Source organism: Sus scrofa, chromosome 9 (genome assembly GCF_000003025.6).
Source record: "Sus scrofa isolate TJ Tabasco breed Duroc chromosome 9, Sscrofa11.1, whole genome shotgun sequence".
NCBI classification, from domain to species: Eukaryota; Metazoa; Chordata; class Mammalia; order Artiodactyla; family Suidae; genus Sus; species Sus scrofa.
Window position 1 is genome coordinate 46380546 of NC_010451.4, and position 20680 is coordinate 46401225.

The 20680-nt window shown below is 52.6% G+C and overlaps 1 protein-coding gene across 6 annotated transcripts; it reads left to right on the top strand.

The window, feature by feature from the left end:
- On the top strand, positions 3828–20207 carry NLRX1 (NLR family member X1). 6 transcript variants are annotated; one of them, XM_021102056.1, is made up of 10 exons: positions 3828–4076; positions 6498–6628; positions 7476–7545; positions 7982–8070; positions 8595–9214; positions 9896–10717; positions 16698–17293; positions 17698–17784; positions 18814–19065; positions 19347–20207. In XM_021102056.1, the coding sequence occupies exons 2-10, from the start codon at positions 6559–6561 to the stop codon at positions 19666–19668; spliced, it is 2928 nt and encodes a 975-aa protein (XP_020957715.1). In that variant the 5' UTR covers positions 3828–4076; positions 6498–6558; the 3' UTR covers positions 19669–20207.

Consider the following 20680-nt stretch of genomic DNA (forward strand, 5'->3'; position numbering starts at 1 on the left):
GCGTGTCAGTGTGTGTGGGTCTGACACCTGGTACCACGGGCCGTGAGGGGCTTTTCAAAACACTTGGCAAGAAGTCTGTGAGCTTTAGGGAAACTGGCAGGGGATGGGAAATTCTAAGTGCATATCTGTCTTACATGATAGCTGTGTCATTCTTCATGTCTTACAAATGCTTCTTCTTCTTTTTTCTTCTTAGGGCCACACCTGCAGCATATGGAAGTTCCCAGGCTAGGGATTGAATTGGAGTGGTAGCCGCCATCCTACACCACAGCCACAGCAGTGTGGGATCCGAGCCAAGTCTGCGACCTACACCACAGCTCACCCAACGCTGGATCCTTAACCCACTGAACGAGGCCAGGGATCCAACCCATGTCCTCATGGATAGTGGTCAGATTCGTATCCGCTGCACCACAATGGCAACTCCTTACAAACGCTTCTGTTCATTATCTCAGGGGAGTCTCTGCCCAACTCGAGCATTACAACAACCCATTTTGCAGATGAGAGAACTTAAGACTTGGGTTAAATAACTTAGCTAATGGATCCTTAGCTAATGAAGCTGGAACCAGCCCCAGCAACCAGATCTTCTGCCTCCAGACTTCTCATTCTTGGCCTCAGCCAATGATGCTTATTCATGGTGGATCTGCAAGCTGTGTACAGGGGCTCAGTGTTGGTTGCATGGGTGCATTCTTGCCCGAGTGATACGGGACTCTTGTTTCAAAGCCCCCTGAGCCCTGGTTGTGCCTACTGGGGAGTGGGGAGGTTAAGGGCCGTGAGGGCAGTGAGAAGCAGAAATGACCCAGGAGCCAAAGCCCTAGGATGAGAGTGGCAGGGACTCCATTAATCTCAACACAGCTTTCCCCCCTTTCTTCTTTCCCTTCCCATTGAGCCACACTTCTAGGGCTAACCCATCAGCCACCAGGACTGCAGATGGCTCTGGTGGCCTGAGATTTGGAATAGGCAGTTGCCCGAAAGGCCTTGAGGGCTGGTGGCAGGATGACCCAAGAAGCAGCACATTGTCTCATCCTCTTTCTTCCTTCTCTCCTGATCCTTTGCTTGGGGACTGAAAGAAGGGGTCGTCATCAACCCTGCCAGCTACCTGGAACACCCTAGTTTTTTGTTTGGTTGGTTGGTTGGCTTTTTTTTTTTCTTTCCTTCCTTCCTTCCTTCCTTCCTTCCTTCCTTCCTTCCTTCCTTCCTTCCTTCCTTTCTTTCTTTCTTTCTTTCTTTCTTTCTTTCTTTCTTTCTTTCTTTCTTTCTTTCTTTCTTTCTTTCTTTCTTTCGTCCTTTTAGGGCCACACCCATGGCATGGGGAGGCTCCCAGGCTAGGGATTGAATCGGAGCTGCAGCTGTACTAGCCTACACCACAGCCGACAGCAATGCAGGATCCGAGCTGCATCTGTGACCTACACTACATACAGTTCATGGCAATGCTGGATCCTTAACCCACTGATGGAGGCTAGGGATCGAACCTGTGTCCTCATGGATACTAGTCAGCTTCATTTCTGCTGAGCCACAGCGAGAACTCCCAGAACACCCTAGTTCTGCCACACACAGGATTAAGTTCTCTGGGCTAGGGTAGGGTTCAATCTATGATCGGTTGGGTGCTTGCCTGGAGATAGACTTACTTTGTTTCTTATGGAGGTGGGAGTCTGGGTGGGACTTGGGGAGTAGGAGAGGGAAGTGGGAAATCTGAGTCTTAGCTCCTAGAATTCTAGCTAGTTTTAGGGGGCATTCTGGGGGCCACCTTCTTCTTGGAGCGATGCCAACAGATGACTCCTTAAAGTTAAAGAAAAAAAACCCACCATTAGCTAGTCTTCATTTTTCACTCTTTCTCAAAAATTTTGGCCATACTTGCAGCATGGGGAAGTTCCCTGGTGAGGGATCAAAACTTGCACTGCAGCACAACCCAAGCTTGTTGGTGCAACAACGCCAGATCCTTAACCCATTGTGCCACAAGAGAACTCCTATTCTTTCTCTTTTAAGATGACATTTAAAATACTCCTGAAAGAGTAAAATTTATAAATTCACACATTTGTAAGTTCCCTTGGGAGCTAAAGGAACAGTCATTCTGACGCCAGAAAGGGCCGTTCAGGCACAGAGAACATTTACAGGTCGGCTCACACATTTGCAAAGGAAGCTCTTTTGCACGAGGCTGCTAGGATGTGTATTGTCATTTCCTCCTTTTGCAGAGAAGGAAACCAAGGCTTAGATAAGTAACTGGAGCAAGCTCTCAAGATGCTATGCTCTTGCCACGGAGAACCACCTGCAGTTTCTTCCACTGGCCCCAGTAACCTGCAGAGGTGGGGCATCCAGGCATGTTTTGAAATGAGTGCGCTTTCCATGGACACTGACCTTCCTGATCATTTCCTTCCACACAGCCGCCTGCTGTGGCAGGGTCTGTGCAAGGTGCTGGAGGGCAGGTATGACCAGGGCAGGTCTCCATGCTGTGGCTCTGCAGCACCAGCTGCCCCATCCTGAGGTCAGACGACAGAGCACATGCCCACAGCATGACTCAGTACTTCTGTCTGCAAGAGGCCAGATTATATGTTATTAATAAAACCTACATGGCTGTCATACCCTGTGGGGTCGGGGGAGGGGAACAGCTTGCTCTGAGCTGTGTCCAGTAGCCAGCCGGGGGCCTGTCCGCCTTGCATGGCTAGGCAAGAGGAGTGAAGCCAGAGGGGACGCAGGTCCGAAATGTCCTCCCTGAGACCACACACACTTGCAGGGTTGCTCTACTTTCTCTCCCCTTATCCCATCCTACTCTTCTTTCAGAACTTCTGTTAAAATCATGGGAGTTCTCTAGTGGCTCAGAGGGTTAAGGATCTGCTGTGGCATAGGTTCGATCTCTGGCCTGGGAACTTCCACATGCTGTGGGTGCAGCCACCCCCCCCCCCCCAAAATCAAATGTGCTGTTTGCCCTGCTGCCTGGAATGCCGTTCCCTACTCCAGCTTCTTTTTTTTTTCTGTAATTTTTTTTTTTATTGAAGTATAGCTGATTTGCAATACTTCAGGTGGTACAGCAAAGTGATTCAATTCTATACGTGAATTCTCTTTCTGATTCTTTTCCATTTTAGGTTATTACAAGATACTGAATGTAGTTCTCTGTGCTATGCAATAGGTCCTTGTTATTTATCCATTTTACTTATAATAGTGTGTATCTGTTAATCCCAAATTCCAAATTTATTCCTACCGCCCACTTCCCCTTTGATAACTGTAAGGTTGTTTTCTGCGTCTGTAAGTCTATTTCTGTTTTGTAAATAAGTTCATTTGTATCATTTTTTTAGATTCCGCATATAAGTGATATTATATGATGTTGGTCTTTCTCTGCCTGGTTTACTTAGTATTATAATCTCTAGGTCCATCCATGTTGCTGCAAATGGCATGTCATTCATTTTTATGGCTGAGTACCAGCTTATTTTTTAAGATCCAGTTCAAATGTCCCCTCCTGTGCCAGAGGCAGTTAGTACCTTCCTCTTCCAGTCTTTCTTAAGGCTTCTGTCTGCCTCGGAAGTACCATCATTTGGGCTCCCTGGAGGGCAGCTGCTCTGGTCTGGTCCCTGTTCGCCTTGTTCTGGTTGCTCAGTACTAGCCCAATGCCACATGCTCAGTGAAAGAACAGCTGGCCACATGTGTAAGTGAAATATCTGCACTGTCTGCAGTCTGGATAGAGGGCAGAGACCACAAAGCCCTCTTCCTGGGCCTGCCAGAGACGCCTTTCCACCGCTTCCCTCCTGCACACCTTGGCTCAGCACACACCTGTGTTTGCATGTGGAGGCGTGTCCTGCCTGTGGGTGGTGGGTGACTCCTCCGTTGGCTTACGTGGGCCCTGGGTGTGCCCGGTATGAAAGCACAGGGGTGAGGGTGGGGGCTCTGAGGACCAGGAAGCCCCAGGGCTAAGCCATGATTGGGTGCCAGACAAGAAGAGCAGGTTGGGGTGGGAGACCGTCCCTCAACCCCACTCTTCTGCCTTCCTTGATCCAAGTGGCCAGAAGCTGTACACAGAGGTCTGGGGTCTGAAGAGAGCCAGCTACAGATGAAGGACCCAAGAAGACCTTGGCTCGGACCTCTGCCAGATGGTAGGCTGAGGCAGGGAAAAGGCAGAGAGGGAAGGACGCCTTGGGGGCCAGCGGGTGGGCGCCTCAGGAAGGGCTAGGGGCCAGGTAGGAAGACGCAGGAGCCAGAGTCCTGTTTTGGCTCTTCCCTTCCCAGCGGGGTCAACCTGTGCAAGTTTGGGCCTTCTGAGCTGCAGTTCCTTCATCTGTAAAATGGGCACAACAAGCCCTTTCTGGGAGGGGGTAAGGGTGTAATGGGTTGGGACTGAAGTTTGGCAGAGGGCAGTCCCAGGGACAGGCCCCGCCCAGATGGAAAGCAGCACCGCGGTGGGCGGGGGCGAGGGAGGGACGGAAGGGGAAGAAGTCCCTGCCCAGACCTGCTCTCTGGGACACCAGCTCCTCTCGCTGTCCCCGTCCTCCCAGGACCCGGCGGCCCGGAGCTCCTGGGTTCGTCCTCGCGCGTGCCCGCTGCGGGGCTGGATGCCAGGGCGGGCAGGGTTCCGCGCAGGCGGGCGAGGCGGGCAGGAAGCGCCGCGCGGCGCCGGGGCCTCTGGGAGCAAGCGGGAGACTCCGGCGGCGACCGGCTCGCGGGCCTGGGCAGCTGCGGGTAAAGGTCTAAGCAGCGGGGCGGGGCGGGGCAGGGCGGTGCTGAGCCAGAGCCGCTAGGAGCGGCGGCAGGATGCGTAGGACCGAGCCGGTGCGCTGAGTGGTGGGCGTTCTGGCAGGCTCTCCCCTTGGGGTCGAAAACCAACTCGAACTAGCAAAACTGGCACCCAGTTTAAGGGGAGGAACTCTGGATCGTCGGAGCACAGACCCCGTGCTTTTCCTGCTGTGCACCTTCCTTTTCTCACTGCCCAGGAAGGACCTTCAGAGAACTGCCCTCCCCACCGCCAGCCCCATCTTGAGTCTGAGGCCTGGCATCTCATTTTATCCCACTAGTTTCCTCAAGCCCTTTCAACCTTCCAGGACCCTCTTTTAACTCTTCTCCAGCCCCTGGGACTCCTGGTTTGACCCCTGTCCTGGGCTTCCACTGGTTGTTTCTGCTGGCAAATGGGCCCAGAGCAACCAATTCTCCCTAAGTGTGCCCTGCCCTTAAGGAGCCACATCTCAGTGCAGACCAGGTGCCAAATAGCTGTATGCTCCATTTAAGAGAGCTCAGAGCCAGGAAAGCCTTCCTCTTTCCTGGGAAGAAGACACTTGAGTAGATTCTTAAAAGACTAGGTAGGGAGTTCCCTGGTAGCTCAGTGAGTTAAGGATCTGGCGTTGTCACTGCTGTGGCTCAGATGACTGCTGTCTCTCGGTTTGATCCCTGGCCCTGGAACTTCCATATGCTGTGGGCTTGTCTAAAAAAAAAAAAAAAAAAAAAAAAAAAAAAAAAAGATTAAGATTCTGACAGGGAAGAAAGGTGATTCCAAGCTGATGAAAGAGTAGGAACAAAGTTAGGGAAGTGCCAGCAAGAATTCAGTAAGCCTGGTGGATGAGGGACAGGTCAGAGGCAAACATAAAATAGCCAGTGTGGGCCAGGTATTTGGACTCTATACATAAGGTAGGATTTTAGGGAGGTGATTGGTGCCTGGGATGAGGGATCAGAGTGGAATGAGACTGAAGGCAGAGGCCAGTAAGTTGAAGGGGGGTCCCCAGAAGTCCCTGGAGCATCTGAGTTAGCACAGGGGCAGTAGGGGTGATACAGTAGGAACAGGCTGGTCAAGCACTGGGAGGAGGAACTGGCAGGACTGTTGCCACTGTCTGAAGGAGCGGGGGAAGGATTTGAAGACAGAGAGGTCAAATTTCAAGTATAAGTCATATGATTGAGAAGATTTGCAGTAAAGTTACTGAAAGGGGAGGAGGGATGCTGAGTTCAGTTTTGCAGCCATGCAGCTTGAAGCATGGGTAGGATGTCCATATGGAGATATCAAATAGGAAGTCATTCATTCATTTATCTATTATTTATGCCAGACTCAAAGGCAGGTTACATAAAAGTCACAGAGAAGATAAAATGATAAACCATTAAAACTCAGCTAAAAGGACCTGATAGCTAGGGGAAAAATTGCAGGGAAGAGTGGATGATGGTTCCTGGAAAATATTGGCTCAGAAAAAGCCACTGAAAATGAACACAGGGCTCATCTGAGCTTGATGGCAGCCAAGCAAAAAAAAAAAAAAAAAAAAAGTCATCTAAATGAAACAGTTCACTAGGCTAGAACTCAGGAGAAAGGCCATCTTCAAGCCACAGGGAGAGACAGTGGGTGGTAGGAGGTAGAACGGGATCACCCAGGTGGGGGGTGTAGGGGAGGGAGGTCTGAAGGTCAGGCCAGGGCTTTGGTGATGCTGACATTTAAGGAAAGGCTGATGTCCTCCTGAGGAGGAAGACCGTCCCTTGACCTGAAAGGGGAGGTGGGGTGGGAAGGTGGGGGTGCGTGGGGTCCACTCACACCATTCTTCCTGCAGGGGTTCGAACAGGATAGAAGGTGGTTTGCTCAGACTCCAGGCTCTGACCTTTTCTCCTGCCATGAGGTGGGGCTGCCATTTGCCCAGGGCCTCTTGGGGTCCTGGTCTGGGAAGAGTACTCCAGCCAGCAGGTGAGCAGGAAGCAGAGTTTTCGGTTTCTACCTCTTCTTCCTCTTCAGAGCCCAGATGGCACCTCCAAGAGAGCAGGCATCCAGACACCAGGGGTGCTAGTCCCAGCTCTGTGAGTCACTAGCTGTGGGCCTTGGGAAAGTCACAGCACCTCCCTGAGCTTCCTTTTGCCCATCCTAAAGTATGGGAGTCAGACTCGATGGTCTTTGAGGGTCCCTGTAACTGTATAAGTCCAGGAACACTTGCCTGATTTCATTTTACATTCGACAAATATTTACTGAGTGCCTGCTATGTGCCAGACCCCATGCTAAGTTCTAAGTAAATAATTGTGAACCCAGACAGATGCGATGCCTGCTCTCATGGAGGAATAAGGGGTATGTATGAATGAATGTTAATAAAATAATTGCGTAATGAAATATAAAAATTGCATAATAACTACTACAAAGGGGCAATACATGATGCTATGAGAGCAAATAATGAGGGATTTTTTTTTTTTTTTTTTTTTTTTTTTTTTGCTTTTTAGGGCCACACCCGCAGCATATGGAAGTTTCCAAGCTAGTGGTCAAATTGGAGCTGTAGCTGCTGGCCTACACCACAGCCACAGCAATGTGGGATCCAAGCCGTGTCTGCGACCTACACCACAGCTCACGGCAACGCTGGATCCTTAACCCACCGAGCGAAGCCAAGGATTGAACCAGGAACCTCATGGATGTTAGTCGGGCTCGTTTCTTCTGAGCCACAATGGGAACTCCTAATGAGGGATTTGATGTAGATGTGGGGTCTATGTGTTGTTGAGCTAATATGGGTGAGTTCTGGATGCTATTTCTTCCTTCTTTTTTCTCTCCATAGATGAACGTATCCCTTTCCTGATCCACTGGAGTTGGCCCCTTAGAGGGCAGCGACCCCTTGGGCCCCCTAGGTGAGGCCACGGTGTCATACCTTGGAGCACATCTGGGCACAGCAGGGTAGCTGGGAGGGGTTAGGACTTGAGGAGAACTTGACCGCCTGGGGAGAGGTTGGCCTTCTGGGGATGGAGAGGGTACAGTGTCAGTTACCAGGCCTGAGAGGAAGTTGGGTTACATCATCCGCTGTACAAGTCACAGTGGCCAGCCTGAGTTTCAGGCAGGCAGCCAGCAGTGGGGGGGGGGGGGGGGCTAGAGGGCTGGGGTGAGACCTCCGTCTCTCGGAAGGGTGTGAGAATCAGAGAGGCTCTGGGCCTGAGTGTCCAGGGTCAGGCCTGGATCTCAGGAGGCCAGAAGTCCATCATTCCAGGCATTCTTGAGTTGGGCTCTGAGCCTGTGTGGAGCCCGAGCCCAATAGCCAAGCTCCAGCTCACCTCTTCCCCTTGCTCACAGGGCCTTTATACGCCACCACGGAAGCTCAGCGGACAGTGATCCCCCACCAGGGAGGCACAGGCTGTTGTTCCAGGGCGCTGCTGCAACTGGTAAAGGGACCGGCTTCTCAATCACCCTGAGAAGGGCTGCAGGGATCTCACTGTGGGGATGGGGCGGGGGAGAAGGGCTTGGAGAGAGAAGCAGGCAGGAAGGAGGAGGATAGAGGATCCACCGTCATCATGATCATCTGTCAGTGGACCCACCCTCCCTCGCCCCATCATCCGTCTGTCCGCATATCCCTTCCCACAACACAAGGCTCGCTTCTGATGTGCAGAGCCCTGGGAGGGATCTATCACCCCACCTCCACTGCCTCTAACTGTCAGAAGATGGTACCCAGATAATCACGCAGCCAGTCAGCCCAGGCTCACCACCACTCTTCTCATGGCTCCTCATTTTCTGCCGCAGGGGTCCAAACCTCCGGACAGTCTGAGGGAGTCCTGCGTGTCCAGCACCATTCTGGGCCCCAGCCCTTCCTGGTGCTGGGCCTTGACTCCGCCACCTCACCCTATCAGCTCCCTGAGCGCCTGCATTTCCGGGCCTCTCCCTGATGCATCCCCCTTGCCTTCCCATCCAGAAGCCATCCAGCAGCACCGCCGGAACCTGGCTGAGTGGTTCAGCCGGCTGCCCAGGGAAGAGCGCCAGTTCGGCCCGACCTTTGCACTAGACACAGTCCACGTGGACCCTGTGATCCGAGAGAGCACCCCCGATGAGCTGCTCCGCCCTACGGCTGAGTTGGCCCTGGAGCATCATCCACCCTCTGCCGGGCTCCCCCCACTGGCCCTGTCTCAGCTCTTTGACCCAGATGCCTGCGGGCGCCGGGTGCAGACCGTGGTGCTCTACGGAACAGTGGGCACTGGCAAGAGCACGCTGGTGCGCAAGATGGTTCTGGATTGGTGTTATGGGCGGCTGCCAGCCTTTGAGCTGCTCATCCCCTTCTCCTGCGAGGACCTGTCATCTCTGGGCCCTGCACCAGCCTCCTTGTGCCAACTGGTGGCCCAGCGCTACACGCCCCTGAAGGAGATTCTGCCTCTGATGGCCTCTGCAGGCTCCCGCCTCCTCTTTGTGCTCCATGGCCTAGAGCATCTCAACCTCAATTTCCAGTTGGCGGACACAGGGCTTTGCAGTGACCTTGAGGAGCCAAAGGCACCAGCTGCCATCATTGTCAATCTGCTGCGCAAATACATGTTGCCGGAGGTGAGTGCCCCTTGCTCTGCCTCCATTGTCCCCACCTTGTTCCCTAAGGATTTTTGTGACCTGGAGCTGTATCTTTAATGGGTAAGGAGTGTAGGCTCTGGGTTAGTTCAAATCCTGCCCCTCCACTTCCCAGGTGTAGCACCGAGCAAGTCAGGAACTTCCTCAAGCTTCTGTTTTCTTCTCTCCTTAAGTTGTAGGGATCAAATGAGACACTGCACATGAAGTGCTTAGTGTTGCTTAGTGTGGTGCCCTGGACCATAGTAGGTGCTCAATAAGTGTGAGCTGGAATTACTATGTCATCATCATCTTCATCCTTGAACACTCAGTCTTCAGGGCCTCCTGGCAAGGGAGGCAATTAGAACACCAGGGTCTCTCTCCTTTTTTTTTTTTTTTTTTTTTTTTTTTTTTTTTTTTGGTCTTTTTTAGGGCTGCACCTGAGGCATATGGAAATTCCCAGGCGAGGAGTCGAATTGGAGCTGTAGCTGCCAGCCTGGACTACAGCCACAGCAACTCAGGATCTGAGCCACACCTGTGACCTACACCACAGCTCACAGCAACGCCAGAGCCTTAATCTGCTGGGATCGAACCCACATCCTCATGGATACTAGTCGGGTTTGTTGCTGCTGAGCCGCAACGGGAACTCCCAGGGTCTCTCTTAACCTTCAACTCTGCTCTTCCCAGGCCAGTATTCTGGTGACCACCCGGCCCTCTGCCATTGGCCGCATCCCCAGCAAGTATGTGGGCCGCTATGGCGAGATCTGTGGCTTCTCTGATACCAACCTACAGAAGCTCTACTTCCAGCTCCGCCTCAACCAGCCAGACTGCGAGCACGGAGCTGGGGGAGCGGGTGTCTCGGCCACGCTGGCTCAGCATGACAACCTGGTGGAGATGCTCTCCCGGAACCTGGAGGGGCACCACCAGATCGCTGCCGCCTGCTTCCTGCCCTCCTACTGCTGGCTTGTCTGTGCCACCTTGCACTTCCTGCATGCCCCCACGCCTGCCGGCCAGACCCTCACAAGCATCTACACCAGCTTCCTGCGTCTAAACTTCAGTGGGGAGATGCTGGACAGCACTGACCCCTCCAAGTTGTCCCTGATGGCCTATGCAGCCCGAACCATGGGCAAGTTGGCCTATGAGGGGGTGTCCTCCCGCAAGACCTACTTTTCTGAAGAGGATGTCCGTGGCTGCCTGGAAGCTGGCATCAAGACAGAGGAGGAGTTTCAGCTGCTGCATGTCTTCCGCCGGGATGCCCTGAGGTTTTTTCTAGCCCCATGTGTGGAGCCAGGGCACCCGGGTACCTTCGTGTTCACTGTGCCTGCCATGCAGGAATACCTGGCTGCCCTCTACATTGTGCTGGGCTTGCGGAAGACAACTCTGCAGCGGGTAGGCAAGGAGGTGGCCGAGTTCGTGGGCCGAGTCGGGGAGGACGTCAGCCTGGTCCTGGGCATCATGGCCAAGCTGCTGCCCCTGCGAGCCCTGCCCCTGCTCTTCAACCTGCTCAAGGTAACAGCCCCAGGGCCCCAGGCTGCCAGCCCCCAGCCTCCCCATTTGCCCTTTGCTTCTCTCCCAGAAGAAAACTGCTTCTTCCTGCGTAGCTGAGAGTCCTCTTCTTGGATCTGCTTTCAGATTTGGGCAATCTGGCTTTCAGTGGGATTGGGGGCACAGGGAAAAGGGGGAGAGAAGACACAGGCTGGGGAAGGCTGGGAGGGGAATCTGAGGGTGCAGGAACTTTCATAACAATCCCACCACTAAACTCTAATGATGGGTTTTTTGTTTGTTCGTTTGTTTTTTGCATCTCTCCTCCTAGTCTTTGTTGCTGGGCAGCAGGGGTCACTGCAGTCCAGGGTCTGTCCTATGCGTTTCAGGCCCAGAAACCCAATTGCATCTGTTCTCCCAGAGGTGATTAGACTCTGGGAGTGATGTCTCATGCTAATTGAATCACCAGAGACAGGTTTATAAAGCAGATGCCATTTTATTCACTTATACCAGGAGGATAAATGGCATTGGTAATTGGCTTAGGACAGTCCGTCCGGGGTGTAGGTCTGCTCCAGAAACCAAATTACAGGCCTGAGGACTGTGCTGTGAGCGGAGCGGATGTGCTAGATTTTTGATGGGAAGAAGAATCTTCCCTTGACTGATGTTTGCCAGGTGCCTTGTAAATGAAATACTATTATGATCTCTTTTATAGATGAGGAAACTGGGGCTCACAGAGGCTAAGTAACTTGACCAAAGTCACTCAGATAGTAAATAGAAACTGGGATCTGGGAGTTTCTGTCGTGGCTCAGCGGAAACAAATCTGACTAGTATCCATGAGGAGCCATGTTCGATCCCTGGCCTTGCTCAGGGGGTTAAGGATCCGGCATTGCCATGAGCTGTGGTGTAGGTCATAGATGTGCCTCGGATCTGGCGTTGCTGTGGCTGTGGTGTAGGCCAGCGGCTGCAGCTCCGATTCGACCCCTAGCCTGGGAACCTCCATATGCCGCGGGAGCAACCCTAAAAAGTCAAAAAACAAACAAACGAAAAGAATCTGGGACCTGAGTCCAGGTTTTGTGATCCTGCAGCCTGTGCTCTTTCTGTCAGACTTTACCAACATGCTCTGGATATTTCTGTGAAATTATGGTCCCTTGCTGGGTAACCCAGGTCCTCTCTAGGAATGTTTCAGTAATTGGTCTTCAGGAAGCAGAGCCCTGGTGAGCTGACAAAATTTGAACAAGTTTTCCTTTTTGTGGGCAGCAAAGCCTCAGGGTTAAGAACAGGGATTCTGTAACGCAGCTGCCTGGGTTCAAATTTAGGCTCTGCCACTTAACTGGCTGTGTGACCTTGTGCCAGTTACTTAACCTCTCAAGGTCCTTATCTGCTAAATGGGAATAATAGTGGAGTCTACATCTTTGCTCTACCATGAGGAGTAAATGTCTTCGTCTCCAGGACCTGGCACATAGTTAGTGCTATTTAGCTGTTAAACAGAAAATAGGCTCGGACAGCCCAGTCACTTCTCCGGCCACTGCTGGAGGCAGGGAGGTAATGGCGACTGCTGAGGCCACCCTGCCGTTTTGAGGACGCTCTTGCCTTGCCGTATCCGGATGGCTATAAGAAGCTGCAGTCTCCTAAGGGCATTCAGAACACCGCTCCCCCAGCCCTATCTGAGGGAGGCTTGCCTATCAGAGGACTGGACTCATCGGTTTCTTCAGGAGCCTTTCTTTGCCTTTATTTCAGGGCCGCACCCGCGGCATATGGAGGTTCCAAGGCTAGGGGTCTAATCGGAACTACAGCTGCCAGCCTATGCCACAGCCACAGCAACACCAGAGCCAGAGCAATGCCAGATCCGACCCGCATCTGCGACCTACAGCACAGCTTGACAGCAACGCCAGATCCTTAACCCACTGAGCAAGACCAGGGATCGAACCCACAACCACATGGTTCCTGGTCGGATTTGTTTCCACTGCACCATGACGGGAACTCCCCTTCAGAAGCCTATTGATTCAGCTTCCCAGGGTGTTTTCTTATCTCCAGAGGCGTGTTGGGGGAGGGGCATCGTAACCTCCATGGCAGAAACCTCACCTGTAAAAAGCGGAAAAAAAACAAACCAGGCAGAGCCTCCTTACCTGCCCGCTTGCATCCTCACAAGCGTCCTATCTTTTTTTTTTTTTTTTTGTCTTTTGTTGTTGTTGCTATTCTTGGGCCGCTCCCTCGGCATGTGGAGGTTCCCAGGCTAGGGGTCGAATCGGAGGTGTAGCCACTAGCCTACACCAGAGCCACAGCAACGCGGGATCCGAGCCGCATCTGCAGCCTACACCACAGCTCACGGCAATGCCGGATCGTTAACCCACTGAGCAAGGGCAGGGACCGAACCCGCAACCTCATGGTTCCTAGTCGGATTCGTTAACCACTGAGCCACGACGGGAACTCCACAAGCGTCCTATCTTAATAAATCCATTTCTTGTCTAAAAACAAACAAACAAACAAAAAACAAAACAAAACCCAAACCATACATTAGAAGAGGTGCCACAAAACAACGTCTGGCTCTTGCCAGAGGAAAAGAGCCCGGTTTTCCTTTCAGAACCATTGCAAGATGGGAGCTGATGTTGCAAACCTCCTAAACATTCATTTCTTCAGCAGGTATTTCTGTGCCTGCTGTGTCGAGGCAATGTGTTCGATTCTGAGGAAAAAACAATTAACAGAACCCCAGGTTTCTGCCTTTTTTGATCATACAGTCTCAACACAAACATGTCAAATAACCATGTAATTAAAAATTCTGGGAAGTGCCTGGAAAGCAAAGCTCCAGGTGCTGGAAGGTGTGTAAGGCCGGCAGTTCGGTGGGATAAGGAAAACCTCTTTGCAAGAAGGGCATTTAATCTGATCACTGCAGGATTAGCCAGGAGAAGAATGGGGTTGGGGTGGGGAGGGAACACTCCAGAAGAGAGTACAGCTTTGAAGGAAGAAAAACCTTGGCATTATTAAAACACAAAAACAGTGACGGGGATACTTGTAATTAAACACATGTCTCCGTGGAAGGTTGCACCTGGTCACAAGGATCCTAGTTAATTGTTTTAGTGCTTTTCTAAGTATGCAAAAAGGCAAGAATCCAGGTTCATAAAAATTTCTCCTGAAAATATCTAAGGATCAGTTCTATCAGTTTTCCCAGAGACCAGAGTGCCTTATCCTGATCTTCACCTGAATTCCTTTCAAAGTTAGTGTAGATCAGTGGCTGCAATGGCTGATGACTTGATTCTTGTACAACCAGGTGGTGGGCAACATTCTTTATTTTATAATCTCTTTCCTTTCGGTCTTAATTTTGACCAAGATTTGGGAGGAATTTTGTGACCAGTGTGTTCCAGGGTACTAGGAATGCTCCTTCAAGGTCAGGTGAGGATTTTGTTGATAGGCCACTCAATGTGCTGTTACTGGACGAGGCCCTGTTAAGAGAAGCCAAAAACGTCTGGACCGCCTGACTTACTAGTCTGTTATGGTTCAGGAAATGGTTTCCTCTCAATGTTTCTTCCCATATCTAGAGTTACGCTATTACAGTCATTCATCTTACAGAACTACATTTATTTAAAATTTTTATTTTTATTAAAAAAAATTTTTTTTGACTGCACCCATAGCATACGGAAGCTCTCAGGCCAGGCATCTAATCCGAGCCACAGCTGTGGCAATGCCAGATCCTTAACCCACTGTGCAGGGCAGGGAATTGAACCTGCACCACTTCAGAAACAACACCAGATCCTTAACCCGCTGCCTCAAAGTGGGAACTCCCAGAACCATATATTTGATCAATTGTTTCAAGTCACCTAATCATCATTAATTTTATCTGAGGCTCAGTCACACACATAATAAGCAAAAAACAACAATTTTATAAAATAGACAAATAAAGGAGTTCCTGTCATGACTCCGTGGTAATGCATCTGACTAGCATCCATGAGGACATGGGTTCGATCCCTGGCCTCACTCAGTGGGTTAAGGATCTGGGGTTGCCATGAGCTGTGGTGTAGGTCGCAGACACAGCTCAGATTCCATGTCGCTGTGGCTGTGGTGTAGGTTGGCAGCTGCAGCTCCAATTCGACCCCTGGCCTGAGAACCTCCATATGCTGAGGGTGTGGCCATAAGGGCAAAAAATTAATTAATTAATTAATTAAAGAAAATAGGCAAATACAAGTAACATAGCTAGCAGCATTAAGAGGGTCGTAAGTAAGTACTGAAGCTAAGAATGTCCATGAGGAGTTCCCGTCATGGCGCAGTGGTTAACGAATCCGACTAGGAACCATGAGGTTGCGGGTTCGGTCCCTGCCCCGGCTCAGTGGGTTAACGATCTGGCGTTGCCGTGAGCTGTGGTGTAGGTTGCAGAAGCGGCCCGGATCCCGCGTTGCTGTGGCTCTGGCGTAGGCCGGTGGCTCCAGCTCCGATTCAACCCCTAGCCTGGGAACCTCCATATGCCGCGGGAGCGGCCCAAGAAATAGCAACAACAACAACAACAACAACAACAAAAAGACAAAAAGACAAAAAAAAAAGAAAGAATGTCCATGAAATGAGGCCCAGTATCTCCCCAGGCCATCTGACCAGTCTGTCCTGCACCAGTCACTATCTTTAAGGAAAACAGTATACTGGCATTGTACATAAAGTTCACCAAATATGTCTGCACATACAAGGTGAGAGGTGGGTCATTGTGACCTCCCTCCAGGATTGAGAAAGGAATGTTATCTTCTAAGGACTCACATGACTGGAGCCAGAGAGAGAAGAATTGATCTTTATAGTTGAGCAGGTATTTCTGCCACTGGGGAGGTCTGGTGCCAATGTACACTAGCGGGGAGGGAGGAGACCCAAATGGACAGAGAAAAATTTTATGTTAAAAGTTTTCTTGGGGAGTTCCTGTCATAGCTCAGTGGTTAACGAATCCGACTAGGAACCATGGGGTTGCGGGTTCGATCCCTGCCCTTGCTCAGTGGGTTAACGATCCGGCGTTGCCGTGAGCTGTGGTGTAGGTCACAGATGTGGCTCGGATCCCACGATGCTGTGGCTCTGGCGTAGGCTGGCAGCTACACCTCCGATTAGACCCCTAGCCTGGGAATCTCCATGTGCCGCGGGAGCGGCCCAAGAAATAGCAAAAAGACAAAAAAAAAAAAAAAAAGTTTTCTTGGGAGTTCCTGTCGTGGCTCAGTGGTTAACGAACCCGACTAGGAACCATGAGGTTGTGGGTTCGATCCCTGGCCTCGCTCAGTGGGTTAAGGATCCAGCATTGCCGTGAGCTGTGGTGTAGGTTGCAGATGCGGCTTGGATCCCGTGTTGCTGTGGCTCTGGCGTAGGCTGGCAGCTACAGTTCCGATTTGACCCCTAGCCTGGGAACCTCCATATGCCGTGGGAGCGGCCCAAGAAATGGCAAAAAGACAAAAAAAAAAAAAAAGAAAAAAAAGAATTTTAGGAGTTCTCTTATGGCACAGCGGGTTAAGAATCCGTCATTGCCGCTGCAGCAGCTCGGGTTGCTGCTGTGGCGTGGGTTGGATCCCTGGCCTGGGAACTTCCATATGCTATGGGCATGACCAAAAAACCAAAAAGATATGAATCTTGCTTCATCAGGCCAAATCACACAGGGTCTGAAATAGTAGGGGCAACCTCAGTCCTTGCTGCTGTGATGATGATGATGTTGCAGGTGGTGCTGTCTTTATACCACCGAGCCCGGTATCAAGCTGAATGAATAATGTATTCTCATTCCTTCCCACCACCCCCTGATCTTGGACATGTATAGAATGTTTGGGAAAAAGAATTGCCTGATGTCCGGAGTAGATAAGACACGTGTTGAGAGATGACTCTGGAAAGGTCAAATTGGAGCCAAATGACGAAATGTTTTACATTCCCCGCGGGCAGCAGGGAGCCAGGGAGGGTGCCGCAGCAGGGGGGTCGTATGGTCAGAGAGTCACACTCCAGTTTCAGGGAGATCCTGAAAGAGCAGCATGCAAGAGGCTGCAGCACACTCTCCCTGCTTCCCTTCCAGGTGGTTCCACGGGTGTTTGGGCGCGTGGTAGGTAAGAGCCGCGAGGCAGTGGCCCAGGCCATGGTGCTGGAGATGTTCCGAGAGGAGGACTACTATAATGACGACGTCCTGGACCAGATAGGCGCCAGCATCCTGGGCGTGGAGGGCCCTCGGCGCCACCCGGACGAGCCCCCAGATGATGAGGTCTTTGAGCTTTTCCCCATGTTCATGGGCGGGCTCCTCTCTGCTCACAACCGGGCCGTGCTGGCTCAGCTCGGCTGCCCCATCAAGACCCTCGATGCCCTGGAGAATGCCCAGGCCATCAAGAAGAAGCTAGGCAAGCTGGGCCGGCAGGTGCTGCCCCCCTCGGAGCTCCTTGACCACCTCTTCTTCCACTATGAGTTCCAGAATCAGCGCTTCTCCGCTGAGGTGCTGGGCTCCCTGCGCCAGCTCAACCTGGCCGGCGTGCGCATGACGCCCCTCAAGTGCACAGTGGTGGCAGCTGTCCTGGGCAGCGGGAGGCATGCTCTGGATGAGGTGAATCTGGCCTCCTGCCAGCTGGACCCCATGGGGCTGCGCACACTCAGGCCCGTCTTCCTGCGTGCCCGGAAGCTGGGGTGAGGCCCTCTCCTCATGCACAGGTGGAAGAGAAGATGCTGGGAAACCAAAGGGAGTGAGGAAGGACACGAGGGTGGGGTGAAGAAGTCTGGGGTGGGTGGAGGTGACAGAGCAACCGAAGGGAACACAGCTGTGGACTGCAGGAGGCAGGATGGTGGAGTTCCCTGCTGGTTCAGTGGGTTAAGGATCCAGCATTGTCACTACTGTGGCTGGGGTTGCTGCTGTGACATGGGTTCAGTCCCTGGCCCCAGAACTCACATGCTGCAGGCTTGGCAAAAAAAAAAAAAAAAAAAAAAAAAAAAAGAGGCAGAAGAGGTGAGGGAGGAGGCACGGTGGATGGGCAAACTCCATGCCCAAATCCTTCCTTGGTTTTTTACCTCCCCTCTGCCACCTTCTGCTCCAGCTTGCAACTCAACAGCCTGGGCCCTGAGGCCTGCAAGGACCTCCGAGACCTGCTGCTGCATGACCAGTGCCAAGTTACCACCCTGCGGTGAGTGCCCTGGGTGGGGGCTCTATCCTGTGGACCAGTTAGGTCAAGGGTGAGCTCCTCACCTTACCACATGCCCTGCACAGATAGTAAAGAAGGTGGGAGTGGAGTTCCCGTCGTGGCTCAGTGGTTAACGTATCTGACTAGAAACCATGAGGTTGCAGGTTCAATCCCTGACCTTGCTCAGTGGGTTGAGGATCCGGCGTTGCTGTGAGCTGTGGTGTAGGTTGCAGACATAGCTGTGGCTCTGGTGTAGACCGGTGGCTACGGCGCTGATTAGACCCCCTAGCCTGGGGACCTCCATATGCCGCAAGAGCAGGCCTAGAAAAGGCAAAAAGACAAAAAAAAAAAAAAAAACAAAAACAAAGGTGGGAGTGTAGACCTTGTCCTTCCCACACCCACCCCCAGGTCCAGTACAATCAGCAGATTAGGGGGAAAGTCGCCCCCAGCAATAGGTGCTAAAGAAAGCCTCTCTAGTGGCTATAATCAGCCTGGGGCTGGTGATGGAATAACACCCAGGCTGGTTGCCTAGTAACAGCGCCTCTGATCCCCTCCCAGGATTTTCTCCGACACTTCACAAGCCTGAGCCTGATGCTGGGCACACAATAGAGGCTCCCAAAATGTTGACTGATTTACTAGCAACCCAGAGGCCTGGCTTCCTGATTTCCAGCTGGAGTAATGGGAAATGAATGAGGAAGGAGGGAGGGAGACAAAGATGGGAAACAGGGAGGGTGAAGCCGGGGCTGGAGGGGGTGCAGAAAGGAGGAAGGAGGGAAATGCTAAGGAGGAGAGGGGAGTCACAAAGGAGAAGGGAAGGTGGGAGGAGGGGAGGGAGAAGCCAGCTTCCACCCCACTCTCCCTCCTCTGCAGTGAGCCTCACCCCTGTTTTCTCCATCTTTTCCTGGGCCTGTCTTTCTCTGCATCCAGGCTGGTGTCTGCCCTGGGCCGTACACCCTTTTGGCCCAAGTCCTGATGCCCAGCACAGGGCATCTGCTATGGATCCTCATAATCTTGGGGTGCTTGTGGCTCTAGGTTGTCCAACAACCCACTGACTGCGGCAGGTGTGGCCCTGCTGATGGAGGGGCTGGCGGGAAACACCTCCCTAAAACACCTGTCTCTGCTGCACACGGGCCTCGGGGACGAGGGCCTAGAGCTGCTGGCTGCCCAGCTGGACCGTAACCAGCAGCTACAGGAGCTGAACGTGGCCTACAATGGTGCTGGTGACACAGCGGCCCTGGCCTTAGCCAAGGCTGCCCGGGAGCACCCTTCCCTGGAGCTGCTGCAGTGAGTCTGGCCCCGGTCCCATTGCCCCGCCCCACCCTTGGTGATAGGCTCTTATCCTGTCCTGATTCTCCACCACATTTCTCTTAGGGTCCTAGTGGCCCTGGCCTCACTGAATTCTGCCTCCCACTGACCGCCACCCGGCATCTCTGGCTATGGCAGACACCCCATCACATTCCACAGGCAGGGGATGAGATGTGAGACCCCTCCCTCTGCCCACCCTCCCTCTGCCCCTCCTTCTCAGAGCCCTGCTTGTGGCATCTGCTCTTCTCTCTCCCCTCTAGCCTCTACTTCAACGAGCTGAGCTCAGAGGGCCGGCAGGCCCTGCGGGACATGGGCAGTACCACGGAAGGCGGTGCCCGGGTCGTGGTGTCACTGACGGAGGGGACAGCAGTGTCCGAATACTGGTCGGTGATCCTGGGTGAAGTCCAGCGGAATCTCAACAGCTGGGATAGGGGCCGGGTCCGGCGCCACCTTGAGCTGCTGCTGCGGGATCTGGAAGATAACCGGGGAGCCACCCTTAATCCTTGGCGTAAGGCCCAGCTGCTTCGAGTGGAGAGCGAGGTCAAGGCCCTCCTGGAGCAGCTGGGAGGCCCAGGAACCTGAGACAGTGGCAGCAGGCACCTGGTTGTGTGTCCCTTGGCCCCAAGCCCCTTCGGTCTGTGGCCTCCTGGCTTGTACTATCGCTTCTAGAAAGAGCCCCTCAGGGCTGGAGGCAAAAGAAGGGGCGCAGCTGTGCCACTTACCCTCCTGGGGCATGTCCAACCAATGTTCTCAAGTCTGGAGTTTCCAGGGACATGTTAGGAGGACTGGAGGATGTGGCATTTTGGTGGCCATATTGCTGTGTAGCACCACCACCAACCTTGCCCCTGCCACCTCTCAAGGAGCCTCGGATTGTGCCACCAGGGGGCACACTTCTTACATCAGCCTTGCCGTCGGTGTTGCCATCCAGATGTGGTGAGGGCCTCGGAGTCCTGTTTTTATGCTTTCTGTGGACACTCAGGATGCCAGCAGCCACTTTCCTCTCTCACTGGTGCTGTTACCTCATCCTCGTACCCCCTTTATCGCAATGGTACTTAAGCTCAGGGGCCCCTAGGAGCTTGGGCGCTGATTTGTTGCAATTAAAGAGCTGTGTCTTCCATCTACTGTGGCCTCTTTGCCTGGTGCTTTCAAGAAAGGGTACTATTCTTGATCATTCCATTTAAACTATTGACCACTTTTTTTTTTTTTCTTTTTTCGGGCCACACCCGAGGCATATGGAAGTTCCCAAGCTAGGGGTCAAATTGGAGCTACAGCTGCCGGCCTACACCACAGCCACAGCGACATGGGATCCGAGCTGCATCTGCGACTTACACCACAGTTCAAGGCAATGCCAGATCCCTAACCCGCTGAGTGAGGCCAGGGATGGACCCTTCATCCTCAGGAATCCTCGTCGGGTTTGTTAGCAGCTGAGCCACGAAGGGAACTCCCCGACCACTGTCTGTTGCAAATATTTCTTGGGCCCTAGGTTCAGAGGCAGTGAGGTTGGGGTTGGGGGGGTATAAACAGGATATTGGGGTCATGCTGGGCCATAAGGTTCCTGTCCCCAGGCTTGGAATTGCAGTGACCAGTAATCTAC